The sequence below is a fragment of the Syngnathus scovelli genome, chromosome 2, assembly GCF_024217435.2.
Source record: "Syngnathus scovelli strain Florida chromosome 2, RoL_Ssco_1.2, whole genome shotgun sequence".
NCBI lineage: Eukaryota > Metazoa > Chordata > Actinopteri > Syngnathiformes > Syngnathidae > Syngnathus > Syngnathus scovelli.
The window spans coordinates 8,823,869-8,851,604 of NC_090848.1; the positions used below are offsets into that span (position 1 = coordinate 8,823,869).

The 27,736-nt window shown below is 41.8% G+C and overlaps 2 protein-coding genes across 5 annotated transcripts; both read right to left on the reverse strand.

The window, feature by feature from the left end:
• Nucleotides 1-1,621: 1,621 nt before the first annotated feature.
• On the reverse strand, nucleotides 1,622-9,163 carry LOC125989208 (calcium/calmodulin-dependent protein kinase type 1D). The gene is made up of 13 exons (XM_049755305.1): nucleotides 8,971-9,163; nucleotides 7,735-7,846; nucleotides 6,028-6,153; nucleotides 5,386-5,460; nucleotides 5,149-5,287; nucleotides 4,727-4,850; nucleotides 4,540-4,615; nucleotides 4,165-4,277; nucleotides 4,006-4,084; nucleotides 3,718-3,805; nucleotides 2,914-3,248; nucleotides 2,742-2,842; nucleotides 1,622-2,328 (listed from the first exon to the last, which is right to left on the reverse strand). Exons 1-12 carry the CDS (start codon nucleotides 9,146-9,148, stop codon nucleotides 2,785-2,787), a joined length of 1,503 nt encoding a protein of 500 aa, XP_049611262.1. The 5' UTR covers nucleotides 9,149-9,163; the 3' UTR covers nucleotides 1,622-2,328; nucleotides 2,742-2,784.
• A 2,632-nt stretch (nucleotides 9,164-11,795) lies between these two features.
• mical1 (microtubule associated monooxygenase, calponin and LIM domain containing 1) lies at nucleotides 11,796-27,567 on the reverse strand. Of its 4 annotated transcripts, XM_049755298.2 has the most exons (24): nucleotides 27,220-27,459; nucleotides 24,108-24,385; nucleotides 23,500-23,707; nucleotides 22,091-22,198; nucleotides 21,914-22,009; nucleotides 21,631-21,786; nucleotides 21,102-21,202; nucleotides 20,748-21,005; nucleotides 20,390-20,505; nucleotides 19,979-20,105; nucleotides 19,567-19,645; nucleotides 19,349-19,496; nucleotides 19,095-19,285; nucleotides 17,841-17,953; nucleotides 17,575-17,640; nucleotides 16,550-16,820; nucleotides 15,856-15,920; nucleotides 14,655-15,336; nucleotides 14,069-14,175; nucleotides 13,889-14,002; nucleotides 13,283-13,376; nucleotides 13,015-13,108; nucleotides 12,574-12,647; nucleotides 11,796-12,384 (listed from the first exon to the last, which is right to left on the reverse strand). In XM_049755298.2, exons 2-24 carry the CDS (start codon nucleotides 24,363-24,365, stop codon nucleotides 12,191-12,193), a joined length of 3,720 nt encoding a protein of 1,239 aa, XP_049611255.1. In that variant the 5' UTR covers nucleotides 24,366-24,385; nucleotides 27,220-27,459; the 3' UTR covers nucleotides 11,796-12,190. The 4 variants fall into 4 exon arrangements, with proteins under 4 accessions (XP_049611255.1, XP_049611253.1, XP_049611256.1 ...); XM_049755296.2 differs by having other exon boundaries at nucleotides 13,889-14,175; nucleotides 27,220-27,460; XM_049755299.1 differs by lacking the exons at nucleotides 23,500-23,707; nucleotides 24,108-24,385; nucleotides 27,220-27,459 and having other exon boundaries at nucleotides 13,889-14,175; nucleotides 21,928-22,009.
• Between the last annotated feature and the right edge of the window lie 169 nt (nucleotides 27,568-27,736).

Below are 27,736 nucleotides of genomic sequence, written 5' to 3' on the forward strand. Positions count from 1 at the left end.
TCAAACCTAAAATTTTCTTTACAATAATATGTTGTTTGTGCCCCCACCCTTCTAAACACAGTATTCCAGTTAGTATATTGTGTGTGGAATGTGATCGAGTTAAGCAGCAAAATTCACCCATTTTTATCCATCGGCCGTTTTTCCACTTGCTGTTGACTGAAAATGACATCAAAGTTGCCACGTCACAACCAATCCCATCTCCAACATTTGTTCTTAGTTTCCTGGTAACACTGCCATGAAGGACAAAGAATCTGACAGAACACCCATAAGTGACTTTATTTGGTGAACAAACATGGCCAATAGCTGGATAGACGTACGCTGACTTTCTTAGAGTGACCATTGCCAGATGTTTGGACTGCAAAGCAGTGTAGTGTGGGAACTGGTGGACACCCGTTTCTTGGTCTTTAAGAGAACTTCCACTGTTTCTTCTCCTCCAGTGCCCAGCTGCTCTGGGACCGGCACAAAGGCCATCTCCAGTAGCCCTCCTAGCACCCCCAGCACCACCAGAGCTGAGCCCAGCACGTAGATCTTCAGAAAACCCAGTCCGGGACTCTGGTGCAGCATCTCCTTGGTGAACAGGATCATATCGTCTTTTAACTGCGTTTGATATGTATTTTCCAGGGCTAATATCGTGATACCGATACTGATATTATTATAAGTCAATAAGTCAAACATGATTTGTCAAGTCAAGTATCGTTCATCACATAGAATTGCGAGGAGGTACTTACAGTGAATCGCCCTTGCTGGGGTTGCATTGTTGCAGGTTGGGCCTGATCAGACATCCGCAGACACACTCAATGGCTGGTCTTGTGCTTTATATACAAGAGGAGAATGGGCCGACTCCTACCGGGGCCACAGAATTCATATTCATGAGTAGCTCTTGTTGGAGACTTCAGGTAAAAGGGCAAAGTCTTGTGAGAGACAAATAAACCCAGTGGATTTCACAATGAAAACAAATCTTAATAAGGTGGCTCTGTGTCCCTAAATGTATTTTAGATGCTGATTTAAATATTACTATATGATCATTAGGAAAACTTGATGTGCTAGACAAAACTAGGGGAAATTCAGAATCAAGAAGAAAAAAAAAACACAAAATGTTACTTGCATCGCTGATTAAAAAAATGAGTAAAAAAATGTAAGTGTGTGCCATAACATGTTCCAAAGGTAATATTCCATATAGGTCTCATCCATGTATGGTACAATTATTGAAACCATCCATTTCCAATCAGCACTGTATGGAGAAACATTGCATCATTTTGCACACTGTTGATAATCTTGAACAAACTAATCAAACCACACGATCTGAAGGCGCTCCAGTCTCTGAGCAGGAAGAGTCTCACGGCCAAAACCTTCGACCTGGTTCATACTGTCGCGTGTGTCATCAGGCTGTTCACTTGCGAAATGTGTCTGATCTTTGTCACAGAGAGGCTTGACCTCACGAGGTCCGCTCCCACATCTCGTTTGAGTAGCCTGTGGCTTCACCAGGTTATTATTATTTTTTGCCTGGCACATATACAGAATTGGATGTAAAAAAATAATTTGAGAGGAAAATCAAAAGCAGGTTTTGATATTCACTGTCAACTGTTAAAATGGTGTCACATAAAATACAAAAACAACTGCATTATTTGACTATAGGCCAAGGCAATGCAGCTTTATTTATAAAACACATTTCAAACTTTATTCATCCATCACATTTTCAAACACAACCTCGCCCCAATGTGTTTAACACAATCAAATAAACTTTAAAAAACAACAACATTAATTTGTCTTCTTGTCCAACAAGCGTGTTTTATGGGTGAGTCAATGAAGAAAACTAAAACTGATTCACAGTTCACAAAAATAAAAAATGAAATATTAAATGAAATGGAAGGGGGAAAAAATCCCCAAATGGACTAATTAGGTCGTGCAATGCCCTGACATGTGGGCAATGCGAGCTAGATATTTAGCATGGATGTCTGCTGACAACACAATGTTTTTATTTATGCTTGAATAGGACACATTTTTGGGAAATTATAAATTACTAGGGGTGCAAATAATGACACTTTTACAAAGTATTATATATAGTATTTTTCTGCTCAACATTTCAGAAAATCAGAAATTGTTGATCATTGTTTTTCGTTGCAAATGTATGTCGAAAGCCTCCTAGGCACTTTCGTAACTAAATGACAACACAAATGTGACAAATGTGTCCCATTGGCTGCAGTGCAGTTTGCAGACAGACGGCTCATGTCCGGCAGGGTTAACCACTTCCCATTCTCAGCACCGGGTGGCGCTGTAGACAAAACAGCCGCATGCTGCTGAGCTGCTCAGTGTAACAGCTACACAAACCTGCAAAGAGCAAAGTTCAGATCATCAGCAGGAAGCTACTTTGAAAATGCTAGCGTCTTTTTAGATTTTGATCAGATGAGAATGGCACAAACGAGAGTTGCACAATCAAAGAAAAATCTCACCCATTTTTTTAAAATAGAGAAATAGATTATTTCCTCATTGTGAAAAGTGGGCCCATTTAATTGAAAACAGTGCTTTTATGCTGATGTAAAAGCAACAGGTTCATCTAGTAAACCATTTCTCAATCTTTCGCATGTATGAAGACCAGCGCAAAAAATTGTGAAAATGAAATGAAGCTGGAATATTTTTGGCAGAACGCCTGATGACCACTCCATGACCAAGCAAAGTGGTTGGACATCAGTCGTCCGCCATGTTGTTTATCAGTATGAAAATGAAATGAATTCCGTACTTACCAAGGAAAGAGTACTTTTTCTCCAAGTAAACTTTTTTCAGGCTTCACATGATGGAGCAAACGCTGGTCTGAAAGGTCTTTCCAATTCTGTTTTTGCCATATCTGAAAAGATAGGCGAGATGATGTCAGGTGAGTTCACAATGTTGGCCTGGTGGCCCGAAACGGATACGCACCCGTTGAGGTTGGCGGGTTCCGAGTGGAAGATGTACTTCTCCGTCTCGGCGATGGTGGGCGGGTGCTCCATGCTGTGGTTGGCCTTCAACGGGTGGAAGTGGCACCTGAGGTCCACATGGCTGTCGGGCAGACTCATGTGGTTCGCAGACGCCATTTTCCCTTCGGCCTCCTGGTCATCGTGTCCATTTAGGCCTTTGTGTTGCAAGACAGGGGAGGATGCCTTGACCACATGGATGTCCGGGATACGAGCAATCTTGGGGACCTGTCCGGCTGCGGCGTGCGCAAGCTGCAGCTTCTTCATGTGGTTGATGGCCACGGTGGCATTGATGGCTTGCTGTCAACATACCATACATCCACATTTTGATACTTCCAGTCTCAGTGAAGTAAAAACGAAATGTCTTGATTTTTTTTATCTATGACACACCACAGAAAAGACTGTTCTTAACACGGCTGCCAAATTTAATAATTATTTTGATATTCGATTAATCGAGTGGTTATTTTTTCCATTAAAAAAATCTTTTCAGTGAAAAACCAGACGTCCAATTGACATTGCAGAAAATGTGCAAACGTAAATTGATTATGATTGACAGACAGGACACGTTTGAAGTAAACAGCACTTAAGGCCTAATTAAGAGTAAAGTGCTAGTGAAAGTCCTACATCAGCGACCTTGATTACAAAACAAGCTCTATTCAACTGCCCTTAATCATTGAGGATTTAGGCAGTCACCCAATTGATTGAGCGTAAACGGCCCGCCCCTCAATGGGCTTAGCCGATCAAAGAAAACAAATGAGCCGGCACTGACCTTCCATTTGGACTTGGCAAAGTTCTTTTGGATCTGCACACTGACGGAATAGTAGATGTCCTGGCTACGGGCCGTCTTTCCGATTATCCTAGAAAAGCACGCAACAGGTGTATTTTCGGGGAGGCTCTTAAGCTTTCATCCCTGATTGCTTTTCTTCACTTTATACTATGTAGACTAAACGGCCAAAAAATTTGGCTTAAAAAAAGTGAGAAATATACCATATTATTTAACAACATGATCTGCCAATGGAGCAGCAACGGTGTTTTAAATGGGCTTTTTGAAACTCACCAGGGGTGTCGGAGTGCTTGGTCAGTGTTGTAGCGCTTGAGGGGGTTCTTCTCCATCATGTTTCGGATAAAGTCTTTGGCTGCATTGATCAAGAAAGATGGTGATGAGAGTCCAAAAACGAGAGACACCGGTGTCCACATGGGCCTCGGCCGCTCTTACCCGATTCGGAAATGTCGTCCCAGAAGGGAGAGTCAAACTCGTACTGCGCCTTGATGATCTTGGAGAAGAGGCGAGTCTCGCTCTCTTCGTAGAAAGGAGGATAGCCACAGAGTCTGAAAAGACACAATTAAGAAATTGAATCAATCAGAACAAAAAGATATCAAAAGAAAAAACATCAAAAATGCTTTTGTTAAAAGCATAAATGTTTATTTATATCGTATCTATTTTCAGCATTGCTGCAAAGAAGAAGGTCAAATATTATTTAAATAGTTTTTTTTTTATCCGGCACTAACTGAATACATTTGCAATGTGCAAGGTAAAACAACGCTGGAGAAATTGTTAATTCAGTTTGGACTTTTTGACTTGGATGCTCACAAGATATACGTGATCACTCCAATAGACCAGCAGTCCACTGCCTTGCTGTAAGGCTTCTGTGCCAACACCTCAGGAGCTGCAAGAAGTGAAACATATTCAGTTAGAATTCAAATCAGTCTTAAAATGTAATGCAACAAATACATGTTAGTCGATTTAGGAATAAATCATTGAAGTGTATCTTCCTCACCAACATATCCTGGGGTGCCACAGGCAGTGGACATAACACCCTTGTCCATCATCTTGGACAAGCCAAAATCACTGATCATGATCTTGGAGTTCTCCTCTGGGCTGTAGTACAGAATGTTCTCTGGCTACACAAAGACAAAATGTGCATTAAGTTTATTGCTCACATTTTAAATAAATATTGCACCGTGGCTCAGCTAACTGGCTAGCATGCTAACGTGCAAAATCTCTGCAATTATTACTTCACTTTGGAGATTAATTTAGTTCCTATTGAACTGTATTTGTGGGTAAATTAATATAATTAGTATTTATTTCATGTGTCTGACAGCAGGCAATATTCTAATTGATGGCTCAGAAAAAAAAAATCCAATAATTGATAGTTGTAGAGATCCATATTTTTTCCATATTTTGTTTTCAAAGTTGTACCTTTAGGTCCCGATGGACAACACCGCTCTGATGCAAGTAGCTGACAGCCTGCAAGACTTGTTGGATCACACGACTGGCGTCCCTCTCAGAGTACACACCTCGGTCCAAGATACGGTCAAAGAGCTCGCCGCCGGAAACGCTGGTGGTGGCGCATGGACACACAACACTTGTATCAATCAACCTTTCAACTGTTCCTGGTGCCACTTGGTAGGCGCCATTCATCCAATTTCAACTCACAGTTGCATGACCAGGTAGAAATGCGTCTGACTTTCATAGAAATCCTCCAGCCCCACCACGTTCTCGTGTTTGATTCTGTTCAAGGACAAATGTGAAGAACGGTTCATTTTACTCAAACGTACAACTAGCAAAATCAGACTCTCCACGCTTCGCTTTTCAGCTACAGGTATGTGCAAACAAATCATAAATACAAGTGTTTATCTGTTTATTTTATTACTAAACAGACCAACTGTGAGTTAAAGACTGTATTAGCAAGTTAAACGAAATAATGCTTAACAGTGCGCTAGACTCTTTCATGCAAAATGAGCCTCAAATTTTTGGATCCAGTTGTTTTTTATAGGTTTCAACATGCCCTGCCTGGGATGACATAAAAATAGAACCTCCCGGTTGAAACCGGTTTTCTGTCTGTTTAATCAGAACGTGTATTATTCTGCTGACTCTTTCAGAGAAGAAAGACTTCCCTCGGTGCGAAATAATTATGTATGATTATTATTATAAATGAAAAAAAACTCACAAATAATAATAATAAATCAATACTTTGATGGAATGTCAAAAAAGGTGGTGAAAAGAAAAATACCATATATGGACTTGAATCTTGCTTGCTTGATACAACATGCCAATTAAAGTCGAGACGCCACAAACCTCCTGAGCACGTTAATCTCGTTCTCCAGATTGAGGTCTCTGGTGTGCTTCTTCTTGATGCACTTCATTGCGAATGTCCTTCCCGTCTTCTTCTCCCTCACCATGTAAACCTCGGAAAAGGCGCCTCTGTTTCATTGAATGCACAGAAACACAGAGGATGAGTTTGACATTTTATTTCACGGCTTCTATCACACAGACGACATTAAAGGACGTATAAGTGGCGGCGAAAAATGTACACAGTGCTTCATTAATCAGATGATAAAAGAGAAAAACATGCCTCACACCCTCTCGCAGTCTCTAAACCCTTGGGCCGCATAAGACGGGTAAAACCAAGTAGGGCTAAGTACAGTAGCAAAGCATTTGTACTGAGTGTGAGATGTTCACATGTCGGGGACATGAGTCGGGATGTGCCCTGGCTATGTTGAGCCGCTTCTGAGAATAGGTGTTCCAATGTGCGGATTAAGGCCTTTGTATTAAGGCCTCCGTCCCTGACGTCACGGAACTGTCCCCCCCCCCGGTCACACGTTGGACCACTTAAGACGCAACAAGCTCCTTTGCGTCTTCATGCGGCTCACAGGGTGACTGACACCCGGCATGGAGCACCCCCATGGCAATGATCCACTTCCATGAAGGCGTTCACTCTTCAAAGTCTTTCTATATATTGTGCAATTTGGTGCGCTTACAAATTATTATTATTATTTTTTAAAAGATTTCTTTAAACAATTTATAGGACCTCAATCATAAGCATGGGGGGGGGGGGAGTTCTCAAATATTTAAGGGCAAGGGAAGATGTGCCATCAAGGGCGTAATTGATTCATTTGTTTCCTTTGTCTTTGTTTTGGACACTGCATCAACACAAAAAAAAAAAAACCCTCAGGTACATACATCAGTCAAACGCTGTTTCTATGGTAACCACAACTCATTTTCCTTCTATGACCCTCCTGGAAGCTTCTGATGGCCCTCAGGAGAAATCAGTCGGCAGGAAAGATCAAATTATTTTGTAGTCGAATGTGAAGACAGCTGCGTCCGTGGATGCAAACGGATGCGGCATGTTGGCTCCTCAGCATGTTTGCATGTAGCACAACACATGTTGCTTCGGAAAATAATGCCATGGTGAACCTAACGCCCGCAACATTGCGATTTTGAACAGCATATTTACGGAGCCCCGGATATGAAATGGTGAAGAGAGAGAGAAAAACAAAACGTGTAGCTCATAACATGCTAATTTGTTCCCGCAAATTTGTGGCACCATGTCTACCTTTCCTATTTGAAGCATTGACATGAGAAAAATATCACAGCACCCCACCAAAAACAGGTCACAAAATTCACAGAATGTCTATTGCATCCCAAATACAAACATTGCTTCAGATGTCACATAGGCTACATGTTAATTGATCCATATCTTGTTTTTGTGAATGAACACCTCAACTGCCAGACAAACCCGGCGCCGTCAATGAGGTCAGACAAGACTTGCGACGGACACAATGTCTAAATCGCCTGTAAAGTAGGCCTTGTCGCAGTAATCCCATCAAATGATTCGTCTGGCCTCCAGCAATAAAAAACTCACATTGGGAACTATGTGCTAAGAAGTATTGAAATGGAAGAAAAATCTACAGTCTCTAATTTGATGAGGCTAAGAAAGGTACACTGATCAAAATGGAAAGAAAAAACAAACACAATGTTCATCTAGTTAGTATGTGCACTTACGATCCCAACTCCTCCATGAAGTCAAAAATCTCCTGGATGTCCTCCGTGTCTTTTTTCCACACGTTGTCGGCCTCCTGACGCCCCATGTCTTCAGTGGGCCTCGGCGGGATTTCTTTGGCAATACAAAAGACAGCGACACTTTCACTTTACACACTCGAGACGACGGTTGTGACAAAGTAAAAGCGCCACGGAAGAACTCAGCATGGGTGTTGAAGTACGCGCGGTCCCAGTTTTATAATCCTACAATTCGTGTGCAGACATCCCGGACGGCGCAAAGCAGAAATGGGATCATGACTGTCTGCTGAGGCTGCCACACGCAAACTTGTTTGGCAGGTTAGTCCGGATGCTAGCAATAATGTAAAAAATGTATTGCACTGTATTTAAAAAAAACTTTATGCAATTTAGTAATACATTTGCATACCACTAGAGGAGCCCACAAGTGGTACCGCTATCTTTCGAAACCAACGTCATGAATGTTACGTGGAAACGAATTAGAGGATTAAGAACACCTGAAATGAGAGGGTTACCCAATTTGCTCTCCTGGCCTCTTTTCTCTTATATAATGGATTAGAAAGTCTTGATCTGCTCACCTTGATGACTTCAAATGTCGCGCATGCAATTTATGTAAACCGTTTCCTTTAAAAAAAAAAAAAAAGCTTTGTGTTCTTCATTGAAAATTCAAGTCCGCAACTCATATGAAAAGTACTGCACTGAAATGAAACACAACTTGAAATTCTTTTTGTTTCATGTCATCTGACAACAGCTCCTCAAAATCAAGCCGCACATTGTTTTTGTCTAAATGAAGCGTAAACAACCAAATCACAAGAACACAAAATTTTGGCGCTTCAGTAGAACATAACATGTGACTATTCATTTTAATACATCACAATCTGCACCCATTGTTCAAATGTGACATGATTATCACAATTAAATTTCATTAATTTAATGTAGAGAGAACTTTTAATGTGAAATCAATCCACTCTGTACATATTGCAATTCATCTTAATCTCAAAAATTAACTTTCCAACGTGCACTAATTATTCAAGTATTGATTAAGTTATATATTGCGTAATACATTTGTGTCTAAATTTACAACTGACCAACTACAACTGATATTAATTTAAATATTCGGGAGCATTGCTGCTGTGACAAGACCATTTCCCTTCACAGGATCAAGCAACAATCAGAATATAACCATCCGTCCATCTAGCTATTTCTCTGTGTAACAGGACTTACCTAGGGAAATGCTGGAAGTCTGCTGTGACTCTCTTGTCGTGTGTGCACAGAAGCCTGGCTGAGATTTCGCATATACCTGGAGGAAGGGGAGGATGAAGAAGATGAAGGCGGAGGATGAAGAGAAAGGGGCGGGGCATAGAGCATTGAACGTTTTAACTACTTGCGACAGCAGTGACATTAAAATAGACAAAAGGGACACTGAAAAATGTCCAAGAATTGTCAGAGTTTGTGCAATTTAAAACTTCACATCTAGATGTTTTTCCTTTTACAGCAAAATCATTTTGGCTCCAAATATTAGTTATGGGCCTCTCTGGATTTATTTATAATTCTCAGATGGTTTTCCAAAGAGGGGTGACTCTAAAATACACGCTTGACCTTTGGGCAACTTAGTCTGACCTTTATTGAGACCTTATAATGAAACCTGCTGGCCTTAAAGAAAGAACATAGCTGTAAAATAACAAGCATTTGATCCATACATGGAAGAAGACATTTTTTGCAGATTCAAAAAGACTCATTGTACTTTTTATTGCTCTTGACATTTTGACACCGTTTCAGATGCCACCCAACAATAGATCAACAGTAACTCACCGTCAAACAGAAAGTAGGCACCATAGAGGACACAAAGGAAGTTATTTTTGTGTTCACACAGTTACGTAAGTTGATTGAATTGACGTTTAACCCGCCGGCTGCTCAACAACAACCGGAGATTAGAGCAAGACAGCGGCACTTGATCAACCAACAAGAAAATTTCACACACAGCAACCGCAAAAACAAAACATACAAATGAGCTTTTGAGATTATGCAAGTTGTTACTAATATAGTTATTTCTCCAAATTCAAGTAGTTCAAATGTGGATTTTGACGTGAACAAACAGCATCAGCTTGTTCATAGAAATGAGTCACACAGGAAAGGACAAAAATAATTACAGTAGCGTGATTGTGTTTTTCCCACAACCTAACAAATGTAAATATCTGTCAAGTAAAGACAAAATGCAGTTTTTGTATAAAGGTTTTCTCCTATTAATGGGAGACACTGGAGGGTTTACGAGCATAAATGGCCTTTTAAAGGTCATGCTGCAAACTTTTGTTCGGACCTCGTCGAAGCCACTCCAAAATCTTTCGTTTTTTTCCAGTTTACGACAGGTCCTGGAGCAACAAAGCAGCCCCATATCATCAAACTACTACCTTCGCGTTTGACTCTTCTCCCGAAACGCTGCGCTACATTTTATACCATATGTGACAAGATACATACCTTCCAAGAAATTCAACTTTTGTTTAATTAGTCACATCTTTTGCAAAAGTTAAGACAAGATGTTTTTTTTTTTTTTTTGTCAGTAGTGTCTTTTGCCTTGGAACTCTGCAATGATGTCATTTTGGCCCAGTATCTTGCATATTATTAAATCATAAATTCTTACCTTAATTGAAGCGAGAGCCATCAATTCTTTTGACATCCTTTGTGACCTCCTGGATGAGTCATTACGATGCTTTTGGGGTCATCTATAGGCTGGCCACTCCTGGGAAGGCGTGTAACTATCAAGTAGCCTACTTCTTCACACAGGGTCAGGAAGCATTGAATATTCTTTTTCTTAAAGGTTAGTGTTATGGGCTGATGAATAAATAAATACATCAAATAATCTAAAAATGGCTTTTTTTGTCATCTAGCTTGTCTTTGTCAATTCTTTACATTCGTTGGATGATCTAAGATATTCACATGGGCAAATCAATTGTAAAGGAGTAAATGCTTCAATCATAAATACTTTATCCTAATAATTTATATCGCCACTGCCAAATAAAAACACATTTTATTAGTCTTTTCCTTTTAAATGTTGAAATAGATATATCACTTGGAAGTAGAGTAATCCCTCACTTTCATGGCCTTGCTGCTTTGCTAATGTTTTTTTTTTTTTAGGGTGTGTCACTGACAATGACCCACGGGCTACTGGTGAGCACTATTCACCATCAACAATGGGTTCATTTGTGATTTTGGTGTTTTGTTGCGTGTGGATGAAGTTGAAGCAAAGATAAAATGAAGAATGATTTAATTTGGGGGGGGGGGGAATCTTTCATGAAATAATTAGTAATAGATATTTTGTGTTAAAGTGCATGATTTCATGATCTAAGACTCATCAGTTATTATTGTTTGTAATTTCATACTTTGAAGGTTTTTCCCCAGACGAAATAGAGTGGGGCCACGTCCCAGAGTCAAGCCCTTCTTTACAAGTGGAGAAAGCTGTGCGGTCAAAATACACTTGCCAGGCAAAACGAAAATACATTTGTATAGACAATTTGCTCCCCCTTGTGGAGTCACTCCGAAGTGGTCATCAAGCACAGTTGGGGATGGAACAGATTCAGGTCATACATGGAACTCAGACCATTTTGTATCAAGGAAGTCCAAAATTATTAACATTTGATTTGGGATTAGTAAAGAGCCTTAACATAAGAAAGCATACACGCTGAAAAATAAAAAACTAATTATTTCAATTTGTTGCTATTATATTATATTTTTGTGTGCAATGCAACACTTTATTTCAATTGTCTGCTTCCTCAATAGAAACTTTTCTTTGCCGTTGCTTTATTCTTGTTCATAATCAAACTAGAACCTTTCTCTAGTTAGAATGGTTTGAATCTCTTGAGAATTGTGTGGAGGTGACTACGTATATGTAAACAAGGGAATTCTGGGAATGGTGAACCAGAAGTCAGAAGTCCTGAATGAGTTGATTGTTTCAAGCAAAACGTAAACTCACATGGACTTGCGTAAAACATCTGCCCAATCGGCACTGCAATGTGATAGTGAGAGAATAAATCCGATTGGCTGACTGCAAAACCTTTGAGGTCCACCGTACCATAAGCTTTATTGACTAGATTGAGAAGTACCAAAGAGAGTGTGTGGATTATTTCTGACTCGATGAGTGAACAAGAAGCAAACGCAATGTGAACCTTTTCAAAGCCTCCATCCGGCTCATCATCTTTCATCTGCAAGGCTGTCATTTCATGCTGCTTTGTCGAGACAGCCTGTTTACCAGACAAATCCAGGTCAGGTCCCTCGCTGGGCGATGATTATCCGCCGTTTGTGCATCATCATCATCTCCTAGCTGATGTCTCCCCATGGATGGAAGCTGCTTCATTCAGCTCGTCAGTGTGAAATCTTTGGCTTTGCAGCATTTGTGTTTCAAGTGTGAGCACACTCAAAGAGTTTTTTTTCCCTCTTCTTCTTCTTTTTGTTACTGCCAGTGAACCTGAGCTCCCGTCTTGGAATGGCGTTTGGCCTCCATGACGGAGAGAACCTCCCGCTCCTCTTGGATTTCCTTCAGCCTTTTGTCCTCCAGGAAGGACACCAGCGAGTCTCGCATGTCCACCACCTCGATCATCTGCTGCAGGACGCGATCCTCTTCCGCCTGCTGCTCGGCTGTCTTGTCTGACACACGGAAGGAAGCCAATAGACAAGTCACACATCACCGATATATAGTTTCAGTCGGAAGTCACAGAATTATTTTGCCAAGCTTGATATAATCAACAATAAATGATGACATCACATATCAAGTCCGCAGGCCTCGAGTTTGACCCGGTTTGCAGACCTAAATAAATCATCAACGTATGCACGCACCGCTCATGTCCATGTATTTCCTGAGCTCCAATTCCAGCATGCTCTGTTTGTCTTCAAGCTCCAGTTGTCGCGATCTGAGATAAAAAGCAACATTGCAGCTAAACATTGCATATGGAATGCTCCCCACTCCAGGCATGATCCAGTTAAGTCAAGTCACTTTAATGTCATTGACTGACGGTAGTGCTAATTAAGGCTACAGAAATGATGTGAAGGCACTTAACACATTCAGCAAATGACTCATACAATAAAAAAAAAAAAAAAAACACACTAGCACTTAGCAAAGGAGGCGAGTCTTTCTTGGATACTTTCGCCTTGTTTGTCCACAAACGTCAGACTATTCCATATTTCTTAAAAATGTTCCTACACAATGACCCTGTGGTCTGAGTCCGTGTGGGAGAACAATGGGCACAACAACAGCCATGAGCTAAAATGCACACTTACGCCACCATGAGGTCAGACTCCTCTGAGACCAAGGCGTTCTTCTCGTGGACCAGCTGGAGCCAATGCTCGATCATGTCGGGGGAACTATCGATCTCTACAAGTGTAAAAGCAGATTTTGGATCAGTGAATAAAGATGACGTACTGATTGAGGTTACTAACAGCATGAATATTCAATCTAATGAGTAACTCGGAGCAGAACTGAATAGTAAAATATTGGCTGTGAAACGTGCATAACAATGAAAACAAAATGGTGGTGCTGGGTTCTTACGGGGTTCTCCTCTTATACTTTGCTCAAGCGCCACGCCCTTCTCCTCCAAATCCCGGAAGGTCACCTCGATCTCTTCCAGCCTTCTCTGGATTGACTACCCAAAAAAAAGGAACAAAAAATGCTGTATTGTGACAATATGCTAGAAAAATAAAGGACAATAATGATTCAATTCAACTGCACTGTACAGTAAAAGTTAAATACAAATCAAAATAGTAGTTCACCTCGTTGCCAGCGCATTTTGTCTGAGCCTTCAAAATGCACACGATAATTGTGTTCGACAACAACAAAAGCACCCAAACTAACAGAATGAGGAGACTTCTTTAAAAATATCTTTCATTTCATTAATCATCAAGTCCAACAACAACAAGTCCCCCCCCAAAAAAAAAAATCCCCCCCACCAACTACTGACCAAAAAGTGGAGAAAAATTTGCTTTTTGTGAAAAAACAAAACAAAAACAACCCAAATATTAGTACTGTGACTTTGGGGCCAATAAATTTTACTTTTGTGACACCTCAAACTATAAAGACAAAAAAACAAGACTAAAACAATTTTTTAATGGGCAAAACAAAATAAACTAGAACATGACAAACGGGTGTCATACACACCTGTGCTTGTCGGAGTCGTTGTAACTCGCTCATCTTGGCTCGCCGCTCCAGCGTCCTCATCTTCATCACTTCCAACTTCCCCGCCTCCACCGGGTTGGCCGGTAACATTTCAAACTGCAAAGTCATCACGGTGAGTGCGCGGTGCTGCGTTGAGCTCGGCAATTCAAAGTTTCTGCTTGCCTTCCCGTCCAATGAGTCGATGTCCTGGTCCAACATATCATCGTCATCGTCCTCATCTCCGTCAACGCCTTCTTCGGAGTCCCCGTGAATGTGTCTAAAGGTTGTTTCTGTGGCGAAAAAAGAACCAGATAGAAGTTTGCTTGCCAGCCTACAGCGTTCCATACATTTGTTATTTTTTAGTTTATACAGAATTATTTATTATTACGTTTGTACTCCATATGCATTAATGAGTTATTATTGTGCAACTTTTTTGCCCATTTGAAAACTAAAATTAATAAAACATCTGAAAATAAAAATCATTTTGTGCCTTTGAATTTCTTGAATGATTTCTGAATCAACATCAAAGCATTTAAATCGACATCAAATCAAATCGGAACCTAAAGAATCAAAATCTAATCGAGTCGGGAGGTTGTTAGCATTTTTAGGGGTGGTGGTTATCGAATATTTTTTGAAGATATTATTTTACCGTTTATCCTACAAGTCATTCAAGTAATCAGCAAGCATGCGAGGGACAGGCATAATTTTTGGACACCATTTGTTGCCGTCTGTTCAATGAAGCAATTGGTTGTAAACAACCTTTACTCACCCACTTTCCCAGGCTGATGAACACTGAGTCGCGTGTCTCTGCCGATCCTGGGCGAGGAAAGATTCCAGGGGGAGAACTTGGATCGTACTCTGGGTTGCCCGGCGGGCATCTCTTTCCTCCGGAAGCAGCGTCTGTTCCTCTTTTCGCGAATCTGACCGGCCGTGCTGCCGCTCCAGTAGCCCTCCTCCTCTGGTCCGTCCTCCGCCTTGGGAGGACTTGTGCCTCGCGCCGTCGCCGAGGACGAGGAGCCGGACGAAGAGCCACCGGGGGTCTCTGAGTCCGAGTCGGCGGTGAAGGTCAGGAGGTTGACCAGCTGATCCTTCTCCTCATCGCTCAACTTAAGTTTGCGGAGCGACTGCTTGGGCCGCGAGTCGAGAACGACCTCGGGTGTCTCTCGCACGGCTTTCGGAGGCGGAATGTTTTTCGGACTTGCGGGAATTAAAAGATGCATTGTGCGAGGCTTCACCACGGGAGGAGAGGGCAGGGGGCTGGTCTGCCGAGAGAGACGGGGCTTGGGGAGTGGGGGCTGTCTGTCTGTCGGATCAACTCGCCGCTCGGCATCGTTTGCGGTTTCTTCTTCGACAGAAGGTAGCGATCTTAGCGTGGGCTCGTCATCGTCATCAGATGGGGATGGCGTGCAACCATCGCTGGAAAGGCTGTTTTGTTCATTTCCTATACTGTCCTATGAGGACAAAAGACATTGAAAAGATATTTCAGACTGCGCACAATGCAAAATAGAATTAAGAAGAGATGATAAATAAACACTGGAGACTGTTTTAATGTCTGTCTAAATGTTGCTGCTGCACCTTTTGTGTTCAGTCTACTGGTTAAAAAGTTCAAACACTGGAAAACACTAGCTCATTAGCATTAAGTTGGCAAGGCTTTACCTGGTCTCTTTGCTTTTATGTGTAGTTTTTAAGCAATATAGTTGTAAAATAAAGCAATATCAATATTATTGCAAACATGTACATGAAGCCATTTTTATTTTCTAATGAATAAATTACAGGTTTTTCATGTGGAAAAATAAGCAAAAGCAATGTAACCTTTCCTAATTAGTTGTTATTACACAAGATAAAGTTCAGCTTTTAGCTGGCGATGCAGTTTGCGTCTGACTGGCGAAATTCCGATAAAAGCATTGTGTGGATCGGAAGCAGCAGAAAGAAAAACGAGCACTTTGCATCTGATGTGTTGTGTGACGCACCTTACGAGACAATATTCCGGCTGGGTCTTCCAGCTCTTCAGCGTGAAGCTCGCAGTAAAATCTCCCTGAGGGGAATGACACACATGAAATAAGCAGGCACAGAGTCTTGTGCCTACAAACGAGCTAGCCTGTATCTATTCTGTTGTCTTAATTTATTTTTGTTTATTTAATTTAATTTGAGCCACTGAAAATCAAGCAGCAACAGACAACAACAAACAAAAGGCATAAGTAAAGCTCTCAGCTTATTGTTTCAGGCTAGCAAGTAAATAACAGTAGGTTGGATTCAAGTATTACTAACCCATAAATTGACAGAGTTACCTATAATGTGTTTTTATTTTTCTTTGGTCATGGGAAAAAATTAGGTATGAAAATTTGTACTATTGTTAATTGCACGTCAGTCACTACTGACTTCTGTACACTGCCTCTCACTGGTCAGACAACGTCATTGCAGAAAAAGTAATTATAGTAAAAGATTATGGAAAGCTTGCAATTTTGGGGCGCTCAAATACATGTGCAATGTGTTGCAAACATGTTTTAATCCATTAAAATGTTATTAAAGTGGCAGGAGAGGTATTTCTGAGGGGGGAGGGCATGGTCCCTATAACAGAAAATTTTCAACACTTCCCGGAATGCCTACTCATCTTTCAATCAGTCAGCAGTTTAGAAGAGGCTTTCGCAAGCTGCCCAATAGTACCTGTGTCCTGATGGAAGGCGTAGTCTCCGAGTCGCAGCGTGACGCCGCATTGGTGGCACGTGAAGCAGCCACGATGGAAGAACTTGCCCTCTGCACTGATGCGTTCCAGCACGTAGACCCGGCCGCTGCAGAAGTAGCACGCCTCGCTGTTGGCCTGCGACATGCAAGCGGGCTCAGGCTCAACAAGTGCTGGAGGCGGACTGAGATCAGGGGAGCTCAGGGGTGCCGCCTGGGATGTGGAGTGACGGATCTGAAGTCTCCTCGAAGGTGCCTATATGTAAAATGATCATTATAATCATTATAGTTATTATTATTAGCAGGGGCACTATTAGTTATAATTGGCCTCAAGTTTACAGTTCTCATTGTGAAATCATGGACTACTGTACTTAGATTGCTACAGGAGTAAAGGTATACCATAAATAAATGGTTTAGTGACATTTTCCATAATTTCAATACTGAAAATATACTGAAAACCAAATGGTTCATCTTTCACTTAAGTTCAAACAAAAACCAAAATGTGCAAGGAGGGACTGGCTCTACAGGAATGCAGCAGTAACCAAAAAAAAAAAAAAAAAGGTTAAAAAATCCCCCCAAAAAAACAACAAAAAGAGCAGCTGCTAAAAATTTAAAACCCTTTCTTTTCAGGAAATTGCATGTCAAGTCTTTGAAACCCCTTAATAATTTGCTTCACATGATTGCCCCTGCATTTTGCTTCTTCAAATTTCATGCCAGATAACTTCTTTTGAACAAAAATCAGGGGAATAAATGACCCCCACAAAAAATGATCAGGTATCAGATATGGCCCACAAGCCTCGAGTTGGCCACCAATGCAGAACATCAGTATAGTAGAGCTTGAAAACATTCTTGTGGTTGTAAAAAAACAAAAAAAAAAGGAAAAATAATACTCGTCAGTTGTTTTTTTTTTGTCACTGAGGTTTGAGGCATGTGAAAATATAATTCTGTTTGTATTAGCTTCTCTAGTTCGGAAAGCTCTCAAAAATGTGTTTTAGTGAATAAAAACTTACACAGTCCTCCTCTCCCATCTTTGTATCGTTTTCTTTTGTTTGTTCCTTCTCGGCTGCCAGTTTCTCCTGCGGATGAAAATCGACTCTCATGACTCGATACGCTATTTTAATGAATAATTAAAACCACATTGCCTTGAAATGTCTGCGCTTGCGCTGCTCAGCAAACATGAGTCATAATCAAGAAGTCAAGTCAAGACGCCAGACAAGCGATGGGCCGTCACATTTCATCAAGTTAAGATAGTAAGTGGGTGTGCGCGCGCGGGTACCTTGCGTCTTTGCAGAGAGTTATGCTTAAGCTTGCTGAGGAAGAAGACAGCCGAGTGCGCCTGGGAGAGTGTCAAAGGCTTGGACGACGTCAAGAAGCCTTTGGGCTCTGGAGCTGAAAGAGAGGAAGAAGAACAACAGGAACATGTTAGGCAAGCATTTCACAACACATTCAAATGTTGCAGCACTGCACTGACAGCTCATCAGCACAACAAACTTTGTCTATGCAGATGAAACTGTGAGAAATGTTATTTTGTCTGTCTGCAAATTACCTTCATTATGAATACCAACATTCAGATTCTACTAATTAAAGCATTCTCAGCAGTTCATCAGCACAGCATTAATATGAATCGTTCTACGCAGAGGCACGGCACTAAACGTTCTTGTCACGATGTCACACACATCCAGCTCGTCTCGACGGCAGCCTCCCTGTGGTCCTCCCGAACAGATGGGACCGCTTCACATCAAAACTCTCTCGCCGCACTCAAGACGAGGTTACCGGTAAATGACGGCTGCCCGCTGCATGATCAGCCCATCTTGATCGGAGCATCACAGAGGGAGGGTGAGCAACGCACCCACTTGGGTTCAGTCACAGCTGGAACACTTGACACGCACATTGTTCACGTTGTGAAAATTCATCCGTGGGCAGTGGGGGGAAAAAAGTCCTGGTTCAGCACAGACTCATCCCATCAGAGCCTGACAAAAGAGCTCCATGGCAAATGCTGCGCTGAGGAGGGCAGCAGGAGCAGGAGCAGCTGCAGCAGCAGCAGAACACTTGCGCTCAATGAACTATGGGTAATCAGCTCTTAAAGAGACAGTGTCCTTACGATGCACATTTCAGTGGGAGGACGGAAGCGTCTGAGCCTTTGATAAGTGTGTTAGTGAGCGAGTTACGTAAGAAGAGATGCTGCTGTTACCACAAATGTTGGCAAGCTCAAGCAGCGGCTTTTGCATGACTTATTTAATGGAAGCGTTCACTTCCTGCATTTTTTATCACTTTCTTCAAATAAGGCTTACAATAAAATTGTGTCTTAGTGACATCTATATTTTAAATATTTCAAGTATTCAAGTATATTCAAGTATTTCAAATTATAGCTTCATGAAGAACACATTGATGCATACTTGGGTAGTTGTTAAAAACCAGCTGATCCGCACATGACTCAATTTACACTCTGCCATTGTGTCGACAGACTGAGACACTGAACCCTTTTGGCATTTTTTTTTTTTTTTGCAGATGTGTATCCATAATTGCTTACCTGGTGAGAGCACAGTGAAGGCATTTTTGATCTGGGTGAGGTAGAGGACCAAAGACAGTCTGTCTATTTGCCCGTCGTTGGCAAAGTCAGCGGCCGACATGACAGGCGGGATGCCGAACTCCTTCTCCAAGATGTCGAAGGCCACTTGGTGATTGTGAATGCAAGCCGACGCTTTCAAGGACCTCATATCACTGCAAAAGAAGACGCACGCTCACGCTCACGATCGACTCCACGGTTTCAAGTGAATGACTCACATGAGCTGAGGTCGGAAGTGGTGGATCAAAGCGCACAAAGCCAGCCCGGACCTCCACGAGTTGGTAAAATCTTTCACCTCCACATCTCTGTAGCCTACAGTGCTCTTCTGGCACCATTTTAACAACTCGTCAAACCCATTGAAAGAATCTAGAAGCCACAAAGGAGAATTTTGAAAGAATTTCAAGTCAAATGATCTTTATAGTAATGTGGTACCCACCTTGACGGGTGTATGACAGTCTGTTATTCTGTTTCTTGCTCGACGAATTAGATTTATCAACGACGTGAAGGTGCTGAACCTGAAAAGAGAGAGAACTGGATGAGAAAGCGGAACTCTAAAGCAAAATCTGAGAAACTGATAATTCAGTGAAAATTCAAATATCCAAAGAAAGCTAATTTATGGATTTAAAAAAAAAAAAAAGACTAAATTACGATACATTTTAATAATACACCGCACCTTGCTAGCCTATTAAAAAGCTCCAAAGAACAATTCCGCAGTTTCTTCAATTTATAATTTACAGAAAGATTTTGAATACTTTTGAATATTTTTTTAACAAGTATTTTTTCCATCAGGTTGTGATGAAAGGGAGTGATCTCAGAAAAAAAAAAAAAAAGGAGATGATGTGACTGACCTGGCTGGTCTGGATGGAGGTGAGGTTGACTCTGACATAACGCGTTTTGGGGTCGATGCTGTAAGCGGCGTAGTTTTTGCTGGTGTTCTCTGGTGTGGTCTGGGACAGGGCCTGGTAGATGCTTTCTCTAGACATTACAGAGAGGAGATTTGTGAAATGTGACAGAGTGCATCTGCAGTGACGCAACACTAACTTTGTCCCACATTCAGAAGAATACGTGTATGACACATACAAGATGTTGCGATGTTCGGAATGGGTGGTGGAGTCAAAGCAATCAGCTTTTGTCATTACAAAAAATTACATATGACAATGGAGAGGCCAATAAGTTGCTAAAATGTCTCATTAAAAGGTCCTGGATGTCATATAATCAGAAATTCAATAACGTTTCGTGCACTTTGACCTCCAACTCACCGCTCAGCGAGGACCTTGAGAAGAGGCGTCCCCGCACCCCAACTCCTCACCATCCACGCCGTGTCAAAAGCTGCCAGAAATCCCCGAGCGACGCCCGTCCCGAGAGGCCAGAACGGCTGCCGAGGACAATGCAAATGAGATGCAACTACATGTGACACACATCAACACCGGCCCACTTTTAATTAGATTAGAGTGCTTTCGTGAGTTGATCCCATCAGATTTAGCTTGAGAGGCAAGCTGAGCAACACCCTGCAATGATTGCTTCAAATCCGAAAGAGACGCTCCACAACAAAACACTGATATAAAGCACTGTTTGTTGAGAAGTGAGTTGAGGTGAGTTGAGCAAAGGCGCACCCACCTCTACCAGGCAATCTCCGACGAGAGCCATCAACAGCCTGCTGCCTCTGCGCTCCCTGACGAGCGAGGCGTTCTCGGCCCGTTGCATGCACGTGAAGTCAAAGACGGCCACGTCCGGCTGGCGGGCATGGTTCTGAGCAAACTGCAGCTCGGGCAGTCGGCCGCCCGTGGAGAAGTAGGCGGCGGCGTGGGCGTAGCGGCACAACGCCTCTTGATCAATGTTGGCCGGCGCCAGCAAATCCTCCGCTTCGTTGAAGTCCTGGATGACAAGTTAGAGGACGTTGGCCACATTTGTATCAGTTGGCGTCCGGAAAAAGCACGGTTCCATTTTGTGACAAAGACGTGTTGTTCGCACCTGCTTGATGACGCCCTTGTTCAGCAAGCTCATCTTTTTGGCAGTCATGACAAAGTAGTGGGTGTCGTCTTTGTAATATACGATGTTCTCCAAATCAATACCTGGACGGTAGGATGGCATAAAGTGAAAGAGAAAAAGGTACCAAGAGAATGTGGCTGTCAGCTTTTAAGGTGTTTGAAAATTGCTCAACAAATTGCATAAAAACCGTTGAGAAAGATATTTTTTTAATCTATAGTAATATTCAAATTAATATAAAGATATGTGGTGAAAGTAAAAAAAGTTTTTTAAATAATAAAAGGGCATAAAAACTCCCTACAAATTTTTATCTATCATTAATCTGGAGATTAAATCTGAAAAGATCTGAGGTAGTCAAAGAAAATGATACATATTAATGATTAAAGTTGAGTTTTTAAATTAATGAATAATTGTGTCTATCAATAATCATGTCAATACAATTACCAATAATCATGTTAATTATTTTTTCCATAATTGTCGCAGCACTGTCATCTGCTCACACGTGGACTCGTACCAGTCTCGTTCAGCAGGTCCTGGAAGAACTTCTGGTTGTAGATGCGGGCCACGCCGCTAATCTCAGCCACTTGGGCCTCGGCCGTCGTGTTCCTGTTGATGAAGTTGACCGTGATGCCGATGGCTAGCTTGCCTCTCAGTTCCTTGTGTTTGAAACCTAGCAAGCAGAACGGGAGCGATTAACACATCGAACGTGGGTTATGACGATAACGAGGATGTAACGGCCTTGCATAACGTCAGATTGCAGCCCCCCCCTTGCTACGGCAGCGTGTCCTTCGTCTCACCCTCGGGGACGAACCTGCCTCCGCCGGCAGAGATGAAAACATCAAACTGGAAGGCTGAAGCGGGATGAGTCTCAGGGAGCACTTTGGCCGTCCAACCTGTCAAATACAAAAAACAGCAGTGCCTCAAGCACAGCAGATGCTGCACGGAATGCGTCCCCCAAAAAGTGTGAATGCTACCTTTCTCTCCTGAGGGCTCACACAGACCCAGGTACTCCACTCCGGTGTGAACCTCCACCCCAAGGAGAAGCGACACTTTTAAAAGAATTAACTGCAGCTGACGAATACCTAAAACACAAAAAGATTAATTCAATCTTTACCGTCTTGTTGAGTTAGATCAGGTGTGTCCAAACTACGGCCCCGGGGCCATTTGTGGCCCCACTGTCCATTTTGGGGCAATCTGTGGGATATAATAAAATTCACAATTGACAGTTTTGCTCGCATTGTATTGTGATGTGATAAATCATGTGTTCTCAACTCATGGTTTTTTTTTTTTTTTTTTTTCATTTAAATCCTTAACAAACAAAACTTTCCATAAATGTGTTGACATTTGTGTCTCTAACTTTGAGCTCTTTTGACCTGGGGTGTTGAAACTGCTCTGCAAACTAGTTTTACACAATAAATGGCACAGGAAACGCCTGTGCAACACAAAATGCAAATGCGTGACGTAATCTCAAATACAAGGGTTGAAATGTATCAAAACGAAATAGAGGCCATGATAGAGACTACAGCTAATGAATGCTTGTTTAAAACACAAACAACTTCTGTTGTTCTGTATAATATATGACTTAAAATTCGCCACCGTGTGCACCTTTATAAGACCAAAAAGTCTCCTAAAGATGCCATTGTGCACCAGCGACAGCAGACCTTTTTGTGAAACCTTTCACTTTCTTGAAATTCATCAGCCTGACAAGGGGGTCTGCCGTTTGTTTCCACTTCCTTATTGTTAAAGGGACTTTCTGGCGTCTTGTAAAGGGTGAACAACTATTGGGCTCAATTCAGCCAAGTCAGGGTTTCTTCAGGAGAGACACTTTTTCAGTGGATTGGTTCGTAACGAGAAGATGTTTGGTCAGTAGCTGTGAAAGCAGCTTGTAGCACAAGCTTGGTTGCCAAGTAGAGCTGGATGATCAGTTATTTGCTTTGCTGCCAATTTTTGTTCTTCGAATGTGGCTGGACTTATGTGGCCAATTGTTTGTTGTGAGACGCTGGCACCGCTGTCTCCTAGCATCAGAGAGGAGTATCGATACTTTTTTTTATTCCTATTGGTATGCATCTAGGTATCAATATTTTGACGCCCTAATTTGATTCATTCAAGTACATGGTATTTACAATTTTATAAATATTACAATTTACTCAAAGTTTGTTGTCCCAGAGTGCATTAGTAATGAGCTGCCTTGGCGTTGAGCTACCAGTTAAAACATTACCACAAACAAATAAAATATAGATTATCATCCTAAACCTTGAATGAGTTAACTACAAAGCAGGCTTTGCAAAAATAAATGAATCTGGTGGTTCCTAACGTGTCCCTGATTGGAACAATTGCAACCATTCTCGGGGTCCCCTACTTATGCATGTCAGCCATCACTTACTGATGTGATCCAATGAGCCGGTGCAGAATTTTCCGTAGAACTTCTTGGCGCCGAGGCTGCGGAGGTCACAGATCGTGAAGGGCCACAGATGGAGAACATTATTCCTGGAGAAAGTATCTCGCTTCTCCAGCACCACCACCTGAGCCCCAAGCAGCGACAGCTCGATGGCCGTCCTCAGCCCGCATGGCCCGGCGCCCAGGATCAGACACTGCATGGGAGGAACAAATACAAGCACAGACCGGGACAGTCAGGCCAAAGACAGGAGACTCAAAATCTAACCAGATCTTAACCATGAGCCTAAGCTTTTCAAAACTGGTCACAAACAACAGTCAGTAGTAAGCACAGTCAGGAAAATAATTCACTTGGAAATATTGTTCAAAATAAAACACAATAATCAGTAGTTTGGCATGGAAAAAGTGAATCTTTTCTCAACTGCCTAACATTAAAAATAAATTGAAGACTGTTCCACCTTTGAACACTAGAGGTTTTTTTTTTTTTATTTGTGAATCAGCGGGGTTTGCTCATTGTACCTAAGACTCGTCAATGTGAGACAATTATCTCACAGTAGCTTCGGAACGGTGAATAGTGTAATTTCATCTTGGCAATACCTTGTTTTTGGTGCATGCTTTCCTTTGCTGGTAGTCCGGGTGAGCCGCCCTCTTGTCCAGCTTAGCCCACAAGGCTTTGGCCCTCCAGTAGTTGAGCCTTTCTTTCAGCTTGCTGTAGAAACTCCGGAAATCCTTCAAATTGATGTCCAGCTGCTGGCAGAGCTCGTTGAAATGCCGCTGGACATCTTTGCAGTCCTGCGCTTGGATGAAGCGGTCAAAGGCCGCGTGCGAAGGATTGACGGGTTCCTGACTTGCCATGGTGGACGAGAGCCGCCACTCTGAAAAAGAGATTCAACTTTAGCTTGGATGACTTCCTTCCTACCTTCAGATGTTAATGATCAAAAGACCTAGTTACTGGTCGTTGCTTGGTTTTTATAGGCTCCATCTAAGTCTTCCCAGCTTCTGCGTGATGGGAAGTCCCCCATTCAAACGGCGCTCCTAATGATAGGCCTGATGATTAAACACCGCGCACGTTGGCTGACTCATTAACAACTTCCTCAACGTTGTTGTTTTCGAGTGATGCTTCCATACAGCCTCAGGTGACAAGTTGTTGGTTTCAGTCTCGACGTGTGTAATGTTTTCCATATTATCACAGATCTTTCTACATTACTATTAATATATTAAGAAATTAACAAAACATAGTCCTAGTGGTACAAGCATGGAATTAGTGCCACACAAACAAGGAAGAAAAAAAGTCTGCATCAACGAGCAAAAAGTCTGATTTGGAACAATGCCGTCCTTCACATTGTTGTCTTAAGGTGGTTTATTTGCAGCACATGCTAATCTTAACAGTAAATATTGCAGTCAAACAATGAGACGCGTCAGTGGCTTGATCTGCACTACGCCGAACCTGCCGTACGTGTTATGAAGTGATATTTCTGCCAAGTAACCAAGGCAACGGTTCCGGAAGGTACTGTAACCTCAACTCTGCTGCTCCCGCTGGCTTCCACCTGCACCCGATTGGCACACTGCATGAAGGCTGAATGAACATTTACGCTGCTGCATTGCCGTGTTTTATGACATTACAGGAACACAACAAGGAGTCAAATAATCCAGCCAGCTGTTATGTGCTGAAACTTGCTGATTTCAGTTTGAATTGTGGACACTTGTGATTGGATGAGGACCATTCCAGGGTGTGCCATGCTTCTCGCCCCTAAGTCAGCTCGGACAGAGGTATCAAATTGCTTATTGTAGTTACAGTTTCCCTCAGAGGGCTGTTCGAACTGTTATCACAGAAATGTACAGCACTTGAGTAAAATTAGAGTGTTTTCATTTGAATACATGCTTTAGCTAAAAGTTCAATTGGAATTTTTTGTAGTTTATACAACAAAACTGTCATTTAAATTAAATATAAATGGTAAAACGAGATTTTTTTTTAGTTTTAAAACGATTGAGTTGTGCAGTGATTTCTTCATTTTTTGTCTTCCTCAAAATTGTTATCTTTTTGGCTCAAAGGACCACAATAGATTTGAAATGAAACTAACAAGATATCTCCCTATCTCTATTAATTAAAGTGGGAAGACGGCTGTTTTATTTAAAAGCCTGCCGAAAGCTAAAAATACTTCTAAATGATCACCACAGGCTTTTTCATCTATTTCTAACTCCTCAGGAATATACAAACATCCTCTTTTTAGTTCCACGCTAAAAATACAAAGATCACATCCCTATGCAAAGTGATGTTTCCAAATATAGTTGCAAATGATGAATAAACCTTTCTATAGCAGCATTTTGACTACGAGTATGAGAAGCCATGCAGTTATTCCTAAAAGTTGTAGCTTTGACCCACTTTGCCATGACGTCTGCTGGCTGCAGCCCAGCACAAGGCTTATTACCAAGGGAGAAAGACAGGCAAGGCTCTTGAACCTCCTGTGCTCTTTTTTTTTTTTTTTTTAAACCAACAGTGGACTGTGTGTTTGGTACCTGGGTCTTCAGCGGGGAGGAAATAACCAAATCCATACCCTGGATTGGTCTCCAGCCAATTGCAGGGCACACAGAGACAATCATAAGTGATTGCATAGATGCAAAAAATGTGGAAGTTGGCGCCGTTACACAGCAAATTGTGGTTAAGCGTGCCACCAAATTGGCCTCTTGAGTCTTATCAGGCCACAACAGATTTCCACGGTTGCTTGTTGGAGTGACAGAGGCGTCATCTTCCTAGTTTACAATGAATGCAGGGTTTCGCTCTTGTTCTCACGCTGCATTAGCAACTCACAGTGGTCTGATGACCTGTTTGGCAGCAGAAAGCAATTTTTTTTTGTGTGTAGTACTTCTTTTACAAGCAGTCTTTGCACTGAATGTCGCGCAGGCCGTCTTGTCCGTTAACGGCACTGGAGGGAGCCACAAGAAATTGTTGCAATACAGCAAAAGCATCTTTGGGCTAAAATGCAATCGCACCCAACAGCAAGTAGGTGATATTTCTGAGCATTGTATACATTTGTGAACATGTCGGAATTTAATGCAATGGCAAATAAATTGCCTTTACTATTATGCTTGAAATCTTTTAATAACTTTTTGAAGTTAGGATTTTCAACATGTCTTATTCAGCAACATTTACACATATAAAAGCAAGGCAGCATTAAAAAAAACTGAAGAATTGAAAAAAATATGTTTTACCTTTACCGTTAGTAATTGCCTGATATGAAAATGACTGTACACCTTATGTTCAAAGGCTGGATGACAAAAAAAGATTTGTAATATCTGTAGCAAGTCAAGAAAATATGCCTATTTTGGTGCACACTTTTTTTTTCCAAAATGAATGGGGGGGGGGGGGGAGTGTCACTAAGAACATTAAGATGCGCTTACGCAAAAGAGCTGTGCCGGGCTTAATCTGAAATCTGGAGTTTGACAACAATACTTTACAGACATCCATAATACAAAGCAACGCGGAGCTCTTGTTAATTGATTCAAGTAAGCTCTTTTAAAAGTTCCAATCAAGTCATTCATTTGAGGACTTGAGCGAACACCCAGACAAGAAACCTCACTTGACACCACAACGCTTACTTAATGAGGCCACCCAACGCGGATGAGAGGGCAAAGGTGGTGAAGCAAACGATAAAGTAGGGACACATCCTCAAATGGGCCGCAAAACATTATAATAAGCGCATCAACTTACTTCCTTCTCGCCTGGCTGCTCACGGAAAGCTGGAGAAAAGAAAAAGCGCTTCTGTGTCCGTGCAACTAAATCCTGCTGGTCCCGTACATGCTTTGTTTGTTTTGCATTTGCGTGCGAGTTGCTTTCTCTTTGCTGACAAGTGACGAAAATACGAGAGGAGCTCACCTACGTGGTCGGCTCTCGCAGCAACTCGCGCATATGCGCGTCGCCTATTGATTACTTCCGGGGAGTTTGTGGGAGGTGCGCACCCTAGTGCGTTCAAAGATACTAAAGATAAATTGACGTCACGCGATCACCGCGTGATGACGTGCTCATGAGCGCTAAAAGCCTGACTTGAATCGTTTGTTCACGCTATTTGTTCCAAAAAATGGCAAAAGAAAAAAAAAATCATTTTTTAAATAATAGAAATAATAATAATGAAAAATAAAAATAATAAAACAACAAAACCGTTTTTTAAATAATAATAATTAATAAATATTCTGACAGTTTTTATTGTTTTTTATTTCCTTTGTATTAT